This window comes from Amyelois transitella, chromosome 25, assembly GCF_032362555.1.
Source record: "Amyelois transitella isolate CPQ chromosome 25, ilAmyTran1.1, whole genome shotgun sequence".
Lineage (NCBI taxonomy): Eukaryota > Metazoa > Arthropoda > Insecta > Lepidoptera > Pyralidae > Amyelois > Amyelois transitella.
The window spans coordinates 2,855,124-2,867,036 of NC_083528.1; the positions used below are offsets into that span (position 1 = coordinate 2,855,124).

Consider the following 11,913-nt stretch of genomic DNA (forward strand, 5'->3'; position numbering starts at 1 on the left):
GGTCCAATCCAGCAACAGGGACAAACGAAGGGAAATTATCCTTTTTCATCAACTTCTTTCTTAAGTCTTTGTTTTTGTCAAAAAAAAAAAAGACGAAATCAAAAAGAAATTCTTAAGTTCTCCCTGGGTGCTGCTAAATTCTTAATCCTCAAGTTGTGTTATTATTGAGCATACCTGGGTATTCCTTCTTCTTGAACTCCTTCTTCACCACTGCCTTGGTCTGCACCAGCGACGTGGGCTCGCTAGGCTCTGACCGGCCGTAGATGTTCTCGGCGTACACTCGGAACTCGTACTGTTTGCCCGGCACTAGGCCTGTGATCGCCATTGTTGTGAATCTGGAAAGAGTTATTGTTTATGTGCATTATTATTTTACGAGCTTGCATGAAGGAAGTTATGAATGTGGACGAAGCGAAAGAAGTGTGCAGGGATCGGGGCAAGTGGAATGTTGTAGTCTCTGTCTAACTGTCCGGGAAAGAGGCGTAATTTTATGTACTTATGTTTATTTTTTTGGACAATACAGTAAGTATTACAAACATTACAAAGTTGTTATCAGCCTGCTTGGGAACCTGCAATGTTTGCCTTTTGCAAAACTCAGCCTTATTATTGCCAAGCATTCTCCCTTCCTTGACTACATGACGACCACGGTCATTCTATCAAGGGTGTATCGATGGAGAAGTTATAAGCTATGGTCATTTCTTATGACGACATGGTGACTTATGAGTGAGATGGGTTTACTTATATTATGTAAGATCTCGAGGTCCAACTGTCCAAAAAGGAAGAATTAAATTCAGTCCTTATTTATCACTTATAATCGTCGTTTCATTTTACCAACAATAACTATGATACAGGAGTTGTCAGGTCATTAACGCAGAATGACTCCCGTCTGACCTCCCTTTTACCTTCTCCCTTAATGAATTTTCTATTACAATCCAGTTACTCATACCTGGTATTCCCGACTCGGATCCAGCTGGACATGGGATGCTCCCTCTTCTCCACCAGATAGTTGGTGATGTCTGATCCGCCGTCCCATACTGGTGCCTTCCAGCTTAGAGCCAGAGAGTCCACGCCTATGTTGTCTGTGGCCGGGAATCTTGGCGGGTCGGGACGATCTGGGATAAAAAATTATTATGAATAAGTGATCAGTTATCAAAATATTGGTTTGAATAGCGTGAATAATGTTTTAATTAGATGACAAAATAAAGCTTAAATTAACGACAATTTTTTTTGTTTATCGCTAGCAAACTGAATCTTTCTTATAAGAAAGGTGAGTAAAGGCCTTGACTCAAAGTTATATTTATATCTCCAATCAATTAAAACTTAGATTACTGACGTTTATTCATCGTCAGCGCCATCTATTTGAAAAACTTTTCAATGTATAAACAATTTTATAGATTACTTTCTAACACTGCATTATAAAAGTATATTTTTTATTAAGATCGTAAATTCCAAACGATAGATTCGTACTAGTAAGGCCATAGCATTAAGTAATACAGTTATAGTTCAATCAACTTACCGCTAATCTCAACATTAATGATGGCGGAATCCTGACCCAGTTCGTTCTCGGCGGTGATGCGGTAAGGGCCAGAGTCCAGTTTGCTGGCGTCGCGGATCGTCAAGATCGCGTGGCGTTCTGAAAGTGAAGTAAAAATGTTTGTATTAAGTTGAAAAGTAAAAAATATGGAGGAAGACCATTTCTTTGCTGAGATCATGAGCATTAAAGGAATAGAATGTTAAAACTTATAGTGAAAGGAGTTTCAATCACTTGCATACAACTACTTTAGAGGACTTAATAATGTCAACATTGCTTATGAGGCTATTGGAGAGCATTACACATACGGTATCTTAGTAGGTAGAAGGGTAAAACAACCTTTAAGTATCACATCAAAGAGAGAAGAGTCCTTCCTCTCCACATGGTAATGGATTTCCGACTCAAAGTCTTCTCTCTCTGACCCACTTGATCTTGCGCAGGGGGTGGCCAGGGAAATCTTGATGACCAGCATAAACAATTGGAGGGATCTCAACGACCTCACCTTTCCTCTCTTCTTGGTGATTAAGACCAAATTTTCTGACCTCTCTTTTTAAACGACATTATTCTATTAATAGGAAAACCTTACCGCCATCGCATAACTATTGAAGGGGTCTTAAAAATCTCACCTTTCCTCTCCACGTGGTAATGAAGACCAGACTCAATGACCTCTCCTTCTCTGACCCACGTGATCTTGGGCACGGGGTGACCGGTGAATGGAATCTTGATGACCACGTTCTCTCCCTTGTCGAAGTACGCTGTGACGCGGAACCGTGGTGGCACGTTCAGTTTTGGTGCGGCTGTGGAGAGCAAAAAATATAATTAGAATTATAGAAAAGTGTTAAGCAATACACCTTTATGTAACTTTGTGACGAGAGGAATAATAAGTTCTTCAAACTTATAGACATAACATCATTTGCCCTAAAACTCAGCCAGCTCTTAACAACAAAAGATAAACAAAGAGAGGTGGGGATACCTATTGATTGAGCTTATATTTCTTAAAAGAGGACGCTCGCGGCTGCGCTTGAGTTTTAAGAAATATCACCATAATTTCCTAACCACAAAAATTTGTCACACGTCAAATTTCAGACCCAGCGGTTTGAGCTGTGCGTTGATACGTCAATCAGTCATTCACATTCTTCTTTTATATAACTTGATTAAATGACAGCAGGACTGCAGCTGTTTCACTTAAGAGTTGAGATTAAAACAGTAACAGGTTGCTAGCCCATCGCCTAAAAGAGGAAGAATTTTCTATCGGTGCCAGAAACCACACGGCTTAATGTGTAGACATGCTCTAACTCTATCATTAATTTCTATCATTCATCTTAATAGCAGAATGTGGCCATTCACTCGTTTCAAGACTGCTGGCTCCACCCCGCAAGGGATATATACGTGACCATATGTATGTATGTATGTATGTACGCTTCAACTCACTCATGATGAGCAGCTCAGCCCTGGTGCTCTTGACGCCTGCCCTGTTGACAGCTCGGCACACGTACTCGTCCGCATCCTCGCCGAACACGTCCATCACGGTGAGGAAGTGGTTGTCGCCTTCCGACCAAATACGATGGCGGGGGCCGTTGGTTATTTCCCGAGCACCTGGGTAGACATGCAGAGGATTATGAGATTTCATATTGACCGAGAGTAACCTCAGGAGGGTGAGAGAGACAGATGTATGTGACACCTAATCATTGCTCACACGAATAAATAAATTGTCAGACTGATACTGTAACTTATCTGTCATCAAAGCATAGATATACATAACTATAAGGATAGAATACCCTTCATTGCACATAAATTGTAACAAAAAAAAACTTAACTTCTGCTAAAATGATGTATAAATGACGGCCTTATTGCATCATTAAAATTAGATTCATTTGTTGTTCATCTTCCATGTTCCAACAAGAATTAAGACCCTTACTTAATACCTTATTAGTGGAATTAACCGTAATAACTCCACAGCTACTTATGTCAAGATCCAAGAGAAGCGCCTTATGTCACCAGTGATATTAGCCTCAAGAATTCCTGGAGATGACAATGACGATGACTCACCCTTGTACCAAGTGATGGTAGGCTTTGGTGAACCGGTGATGGTGCATTGGAACTTGGCGTTGTGGTACTGGATGCAGTTGGCGTTCTTCAGCGGCTTCACGATCTCTGGTGGCGTGGCGGCTAAAAACAGAAAAGGATTTCTCTATAACAATAACATAAGAAAAAAATACGTGACTTGTGTCATTCCATCAATTAAAGTATAATTTTGTGTAAACTTTGGGGTTTTTTCTTCTCTATAACATAAAACACGGCTTCGTTCTAATTCGTAAGCCGAAAATCTTGCAGACTACTTCTAAATCAAGTGTGGGTAGTTCGGTTAGTTTAGGTTACTCACCCTTGGGGTCGACGACCTTGACCTCCTGGGAAGCAGAGCTAGGCGGCGATAGTCCAGCCTCGTTCTGCGCCGTGACTCTGAACTCGTACTGGCGGCCCTCGATCAAATGCGGGCAGTTCAGTTGGTTGGGCAGACATAAGGCGACGTTCACACGTTGCCATGTTGACGTGCCCACTTCACGTTTGTCGACCCAGTAGCCTGCGAAATATAGTTAAATTATATTAAGTAAATATCACCGGTGAGTTAGAACCCATGTATTAGTTTAAGTACCAACTTAAACATTTATGGTAAGGGAAAACATCGTGAGGAAACCTGTATCTTTGGATATTGTATAACAGTGATCATATGAGTCAATATCATATCAAATATACATTCCCACTTTTAGGTTCCCACTGCTAAAGTTGCGGAGGTCAAATGGGAGTCGCTTCACGTAAAATTAGTCCAGGATCATAAAGGTTGGTTTCATAGAGGTGAAGATGTAATCAAGACAAACGCCAGCAAAGAGGGAAGAGATGAATATTGAATTTTGCCTGTACACACAGAGAACTGAATAAATAAATAACTATATTATGTCATAAGGTGTGTCATGTTGACAGTATCATGGAGGGCAGATTATGTATGCATTTGTGATATAAAATGCATAATACCTTGTATCCTAGCCTCACCATCGCTGGCGGGCTTCTCCCACTCGAGGTGCACGAAGTCTCCGCCCACCTCCAGGATCTTGGGGACGCCGGGGGCTGATGGCGGGTCGAACGGTGCTTTGGCCTATTGTTACAAATCAAACGTCAAATTACAATTAGTAGAGTTACTTTCCGGTTATTTTATTTTTGAACAAATGGAAAACAAATTTATCTTAAAATATTTTTTTTAGTATCTTAAAATATTTTTTTTTTTGTTGGAAAATATTATGTTTTAATATCTAAGGTAGCAAAATGTTTGAGTATTGTAAAAATTTTCCAAATGCTACTAATGAAATGACAAATAGTTTATACGGCATTCTCTGATTCACAAATATCTCAGTTCCCTCAATCATAATAACTAAATGGATCTACATATCTGAACGTAGATAAACAAAATAAATTCTCACCTTAATCGGATTAGCGCCTTCCAAAGCCGGTCCTATTCCGTTCTCATTAGCGGCGTGTATCCTGAAGTTGTACTCCTGTCCCTCGGTCAATCCTTGCACCGTGAACCTCGTATCCCTAACCGAGGAAGCTATCGTAATCCACGTGGTTCCTGATGTATCGATACGTTCCACCACGTAGTGGGTAACAGGTAGACCCCCGTCGTAAGTGGGAGGTTTCCACGATAGGGTACACGAGTGCTTGGTGATGTCAGTGGTCTCCAACGGGCCTTGCGGAGGTCCTGGAAGCCCTGTCACGGTGACGGAGAACGTGTCCGATGTTTCTCCCGAGTTGTTCTTGATCGAAACCTTGTAAGTTCCTGTGGGAATGGTATTGAGTATTTTATTTAAGTGCTCTATGAAACATAACATTGATACATACATACACATGGTCACGTCTATATCCCTTGCGGGGTAGACAGAGCCAACAGTCTTGAAAAGACTGAATAGCCACGTTCAGCCATATGGCTTAATGATAGAATTGAGATTCAAATAGTGACAGGTTGCTAGCCCATCGCCTAAAAGAAGAAACCCAAGTTTTTAAGCCTAGCCTTTTTAAGCCATAACATTGATCATCTCCATAAATAATATTTTAAAATAAACTTACCCATATCATCTTTAGAAATGTCCTTGATAAAGATGAGGATGTAGTCATCGAACACGGTGAACTTGAGGTGCGGCGAGTCGGTGACCTTGTGGCCGTCCTTGGTGAGCGTGACGTCAGCCGGCTGGTCTCCGCTGTACAGGATCTTGATCTTGGTGTTGTCGTGCTCTGGCAAGTGGAGGTCGCCCGGCATTCTCGTGATGCGCGGTGGGTCTGGAATACAGAGTTTGTTTTAGTAACTTGATGGTACCAGTGGTAGGATACTTATAAAATACTAGCTGTCCCGGCAAACGTTGTTTTGCCATATAAATATTTTATAAGTAATTTGTAGTAAAAAAAAAATTAAATGTGGACAACCCTTTACATTTAGGGGTATGAAAAATAGATGTTAGCCGATTATCAGAACTACTGAATATGCATGCAAAATTTGGTTAAAATCGGTAAACCCGTTTCGGAGAAGTACGGAGACAAACATTGTGACACGAGAATTTTATATATAAGATTTAAAAACGAAGCTTCTAGATAGATGGAAATATTAGACGATCTAAATGGTTATGGACAACTCAAGATAGATAGAAGTGTAAAATGGCACGTAAATTAGAAGAAAGTCGCTTTGTATAACCTTACCCACTTCTTATGGGTATTTTGTATATATTTAGACCCCGGATAAAACAATTGAAATAAATATTCATTGTTTGAACTATGGCAATTGAACAGGCCGAAGTCTGTTAGATCGTGTCTGAATAAAACAGAATTTTGGCTCTTCAAGGCGTCGTCTTATTGTCGTCTAGTCTAATTTTTTTGATTGTCCTTTTTGTCAGTTTTGGTCATCTAAAATGTCAAGTCAAAGAGTGTGTTGGTCCATGGAGGCTGAACGGCCGCTACATCAATTATTATATAGTTCTCAACATATATAGACAGGAGTATAACGTTATTCCTTGAAACAATAAAAATTATAGACACGGCATGGAAATTAAACTCACTGCCAATCTTAAGATGTCCCGTGCAGTAGATGAAGCCGATGTTGTTGACGGCCTCGCAAGTGTAGTCTCCCTCGTCGGCGTCCGTCGCCTCCAGGATGTTCAGGCTGAGAGTGCCTTCGCGGGACTCCGCGATGAATCTAGTTCCTGAAAATTTAAAAAAAAAACAAACAGGATGAAATCGTGGAATTCGTAGAAAATTTATCTTGTAGGTGGTTTTTTTGTCTCTGTGAAATGTGTGATTACATAATAACCACGGGCATTATTAAATACGCACTTTTATATTTTAATGCTTAATTATTTATTTCAAAATAATAATAACGCATATCTTAGGCGGTTAAAAGCAGTTAAATAATTCTGTTGGATGCCATTTTTACATTGATTCTTTGAGATTTTTGTTTGTTGATCATCTATACTAATATTATAAAGCTGAAGAGTTTGTTTTTTTGAACGCGCTAATATCAAGAACTACTGGTTCGAATTGAAAAATTATTTTTGTGTTGAATAGACCATTTATCAAGGAAGGTTTTAGGCTATATTACATCACGCTACAATTTTAGGAGCGAAGAAATAATGGAAAATGTTAAAAAAAAACTTTTTTTTTCATCCTAGAGGGCTTCAATGACGCACAAAATAACTATTTCACGCGGACGAAGTCGCTGGCACTGCTAGTATTAGGTAAATTGTATTGACATATCACCGACAGAACCCTCCCACCACAAAGCCTGGGTCTTGGATGTTTATCTGCATTAGTATTTATTATAAAATATAGTATCGTTGAGTTAGTATCTCGTAACACAAGTTTCGAACTTACTTCGAGGCTAACTCAATCTGTGTAATTTGTCCAAAAAAAAAGGCTCACCCAGAACAATCTCCCTGCCATTCCTGAGCCACCTGCCGGTGGGTACCGGGTTGCCCGTGGCCACGCACTCAATAGTGAAGGGGCGGCCGAGCGGGGCGCACATGTGGGGGGGGATCATCTTCACCCACTCGGGCCTGGTGCCGCCGATCTCCTCGCCGGTTCTAACCGGGGTGGTGCACGATGACGGCTCCGATTTGCCTGTGAGAGGTTGATTTGGTCAATTAATCTGAGCAGGATAGGTCTAGCTGATATCTTTTTGTAAGGATGGCACATAAATTCGTGACTTGGAAAAAGGAGCACAATTAGAAGTGTTATACAGATGTTTAACGAGTTAAGGTAGCGAATAGAGATTATAATAGCTGAAGATGTACCATGGTCTGGTATGAGATGCTAGGTTATAAGCTATAAAGGCTATAGAAAAACTTAAATTCCCCAACACAACAACAACACTTTACTATGTTTTTTTTTTTATTCGGCCGACTTGATTTTGCGAGTCACTGCAAAGATTTCTTTATGATTCGAAGTGATTGACCTCGTAATCCCCATTTCTCCGAAATTAATTGCAGTTATATTAAATGCCGTGCCGTGTTTCCCGTAGTTCCCGGCACCAATAGAAGAAAGAATAGGACCACTCCATCTCTCTCCTATGGATGTCGTAAGAGGCGACTAAGGGGTAGGCTTATAAACTTGGGATTCTTCTTTTAGGCGATGGGCTAGCAACCTGTCACTATTTGAATCTCAATTCTATCATTAAGCCAAAAAGCTGAACGTGGCCATTCAATCTTTTCAAGATTTTTGGCTCTGTCTACCCCGCAAGGGACACAGACGTGACCATATTAATGTATGTATGTAATTTGCGAGTCACTGCAAAGATTTCTTTATGATTCGAAGTGATTGACCTCGTAATCCCCATTTCTCCGAAATTAATTGCAGTTATATTAAACGATAGCTTGCAAAGCATTGCGGTTAGTGTAAAGGCAACTACTATATTTGTCCTTTTATGTCATGATAAAAAGTGATAATCACCCGCGGCATTGACAGCTATAATCCTGAACTCGTAATCGGCCTTCTCCCCCAGGTTCATAGCGGTGAAGGTGGTGTCCTGGACATTGTAGTCGTTGCACTTCACCCACACCGAGCCGCCGACGTCGCGGCGCTCGATGATGTAGCCGGTTACGCGGGAGCCTGTGCGTTAGAAACGTACGGTTTATTATGAGTATACATTAATCACGCCTCTTTCCCAGAGTAGTAGGCAGAGATCTTGCCACTTCCTGTATACTTCTTTACATTCATAGCTCACTTCATGCAAGCGCGTCGGTTTCGGATACTCTTGACTTGTTCTTTGAAATAATAAAAAAGTTTCTATAAATTCGTATCAGACTCAGTTCAGATTTATTGCCTCTCTTGCCACTATTCCTGCAGTCGTATTGGTCATAATCATAAGGTATTTCAACATTGTTTATTTATTTATTTGGAAGACCAACAACCGTTTACAAAAAATAGCGTCACATATGTAAAACAAATGGTCAATTATAGGTCCTCACAGATTAGTTTATTTTAGTACGAACTTTTGCCATCAAATGGCGCATCCGAGCTGAGACCTATATTAGAACAGTGATATTAGTCCATACCTCCGTCGCTAGAGGGCGGGTCCCAGCTGAGGTCCACGTAGTTCCTGCCGACGCGGGCCACGCGGGGCGCGCGGGGCGCCAGCGGGGGCCCGCAGCGCGGCCGCACGCGGAAGCCGGACGACGACGCCGAGTGCTTGCTCCAGCCCGCGGCGTTCTTCGCGCGCACGCGGAACTCGTACTCGTGGCCGGCTTCTAAGTTGTAAGCCTGAAGGAGGAAAAAATTTATTAGGGTTTAAGAACTTTAGTGGTGCGTTAAGCAATTTCTGAACTAAATGTGACGAAAAATCTATATATATTTAATAGAAAAACCGAACTCTATCGTACAAGAAGACAAAACAAAGAACCAATTAACTGTATCATAAGGGTCATTTTACAAAATAACTGAATCTCAATTCTATCATTTAGCTGAACGTAGGCCACGTTCAGCTAAAGTATCAAGTATGTCAAGACTGTTATTATATGTATATGTATGAAAAGCGACATAGTAAGTTACAATAAAAGAGAAATGAAAGTTGTACTACGCTACAGACTGCTAAATGAAGGTAAAACAGTTAGTACAATAATTATTGCGAGTAACAGAAGGATATAGTCACGCCTTTAGAATTGCGAAGATTTTATTTCTCCACAACTATTGCAAAGATTCTGTACCTTTTAGTTGATTTCCTCACCTGATAATTACAGTCCTTGACCAGATAATCGGCGCCATTCCAGATGCCGTCCTGCACGTCTCTGAATTCGAGCTTGTATCCCTGTATCCTGGCCCCACCATCGGATCTTGGTCTATCCCATACCACGGTGGCTGTGGAGCCGTCCCAGTCCGTGACCCGAGGGGTTCCCGGGGGATCGGGGATCGTGAAGGGGAACTGTAAAGGTTATTTAGTTATTCAACAATTATTTGACGTACAACAATTGTGCCGTAAAGTTCTCGGCATCATCCAAAAAGAATAGGAACTCCATCTCTTTCCCATGAACGTCGTAAAAGGCGACTAAGGGCTATCCCTTATATTATTTTATATAGCTTCTCTTTTTTTAGGCGATGGGCTAGCTACCTTTCACTATTTGAATCTCAATTCTATCATTAAGCCCAATAGCTGAACGTTGCCAATCAGTCTTTTCAAACTATTGGCTCTGTCTACCCAACAAGGGATACCATATGTATATATGTATTTATTTTGTCATTGATGAACAAAACTCACGCCTTTCCTCTGAAAATGTTAATTTTATAGATCTATTCTAATATTTACCTTAGCAGTGATAGAATCGTCCATGGTCAGAGGATCTGACACTCCGTACTGATTCTCCGCCCTAACCCTGAAGGTGTACTTCCTATTAGGCTCCAAGCCCATCACATTGTAATGGCAATTCCTGACGAAGGAAGATATCTTGGTCCACACTCCGCTTCCGTCCATCTTCTCCACCACGTAGTTGGTGATGGGGGAGCCGCCATCATCGAGGGGCGGTCTCCAGGATAACGTGCATGTGTCTGGGGTGATGTCGTAGGCATCGAGAGGACCCACTGGTGGAGAAGGCTTGTCTACCACTAGCACCTGGAAATTGAAGGTTTTGTTTGTAATTTGATCGGAAATCTGTATAGTATTCAAAGCGATTTCGAAGTAGAACATATACCTAAATGATATCGACATTATTACATAAAAAGATTTAGTTCTAATTATTTCAAATACGATATTTATTTAAAAAAAATATTTTTATAAACAAATTCTCTTTAATATATGCACAAATTCTTTTTTTTTAGCAAAGTACGATAGGCTCAACCAATAATACGAACATTAATCATGACACACCTACAACTGCAAAATAACCTCAAAATGAGTTGGAAATCGAACCCAGGACACTACTCAAAACTACTTACTCTGCAAGTGGCACTATCGGAGCCCTCGCTGTTGATCAGCTGTATAGTATAGGAGCCGGTGTCTGATCTCTTGGCGCACGAGTTGAGGAAGACGGTGTCAATGTCTGACGTCACGAAGCGAATCCGGGCGTCAGGGAATACTTCCTCGTTGTTCACCATCCAGGACACCTGAATAAATATGTATGTTAGTACAATATCAAAAAACAAATACATTAACCCTCTTTCGGGATGTAGACTGTAATAAAAGTATTTTCGTCGCGAATTAATGAGACTACCGAAACAACTGAACTTAAAATCTGAAAAGGCATTTAGATTCCTTTTTTAGTGTAGGAAATACTTTAAAAACATTAACTTAGGATAATAAAGAAAAAAAGTAATAGGTGTCTAAGATGGCATCTGATAACGTAACTTTTAGACTCAAATCGCTGATAATTCTCAATATATGTATAATATACAAATAAGTTGAGAAGAATTATCACAACTACCTTAGGCCTCGGGTTGCCTGTGAAGGGCACGGTGATCTTGATCTCCTCTCCAGCGATGACCGTGATGTCTCTCAGACTCAAGTCGCTGGTGATCCTGGGGCAGTTCGGTGGGGCACAGGCTCTGATGGCGTCTGACGACTGGGAGTATGGTCCTTGGCCGGCCGCGTTGATGGCGGCCACGCGGAACTCGTATTCATGGTTCTCGATTAGACCCGTCACCTTAAGAAATTAAGTTAAAGTTAAAGTAAGTAGACGCATTGAGTACATCAAAACAAAACTCATGAGTAACAGATGATTTTACGTACCCTTTTTTTGAAGTAAGGTACTCAGTAAAAACTAAATTACATGTAAGGCATTTGATCTCAATTGCTTTCACTAAATTGTAGTAAAAACGGCCAAAAACTTAGGGTACAATTGAACTAATATGACAATAATAAAAGCCAT

The 11,913-nt window shown here is 40.8% G+C and overlaps 1 protein-coding gene across 9 annotated transcripts in view; it reads right to left on the reverse strand.

Annotated features, from left to right (window-relative positions):
* LOC106138038 (twitchin) overlaps positions 1 to 11,913 on the reverse strand; it is a 112,986-nt gene that overhangs the window by 21,092 nt on the left and 79,981 nt on the right. For all 9 annotated transcript variants that reach the window (XM_060951494.1, XM_060951495.1, XM_060951489.1 and 6 more), the window contains 18 exons: positions 11,470 to 11,688; positions 10,985 to 11,152; positions 10,359 to 10,661; positions 9,783 to 9,977; positions 9,115 to 9,319; positions 8,510 to 8,668; positions 7,484 to 7,681; positions 6,625 to 6,768; positions 5,645 to 5,854; positions 5,002 to 5,357; positions 4,559 to 4,679; positions 3,912 to 4,109; positions 3,578 to 3,697; positions 2,960 to 3,124; positions 2,155 to 2,325; positions 1,514 to 1,630; positions 944 to 1,109; positions 175 to 335 (listed from right to left, as the gene is read on the reverse strand). In XM_060951494.1, coding sequence (XP_060807477.1) covers positions 175 to 335; positions 944 to 1,109; positions 1,514 to 1,630; positions 2,155 to 2,325; positions 2,960 to 3,124; positions 3,578 to 3,697; positions 3,912 to 4,109; positions 4,559 to 4,679; positions 5,002 to 5,357; positions 5,645 to 5,854; positions 6,625 to 6,768; positions 7,484 to 7,681; positions 8,510 to 8,668; positions 9,115 to 9,319; positions 9,783 to 9,977; positions 10,359 to 10,661; positions 10,985 to 11,152; positions 11,470 to 11,688 — 3,376 coding nt within the window. The remainder of the gene's footprint in view (positions 1 to 174; positions 336 to 943; positions 1,110 to 1,513; positions 1,631 to 2,154; positions 2,326 to 2,959; positions 3,125 to 3,577; positions 3,698 to 3,911; positions 4,110 to 4,558; positions 4,680 to 5,001; positions 5,358 to 5,644; positions 5,855 to 6,624; positions 6,769 to 7,483; positions 7,682 to 8,509; positions 8,669 to 9,114; positions 9,320 to 9,782; positions 9,978 to 10,358; positions 10,662 to 10,984; positions 11,153 to 11,469; positions 11,689 to 11,913) is intronic.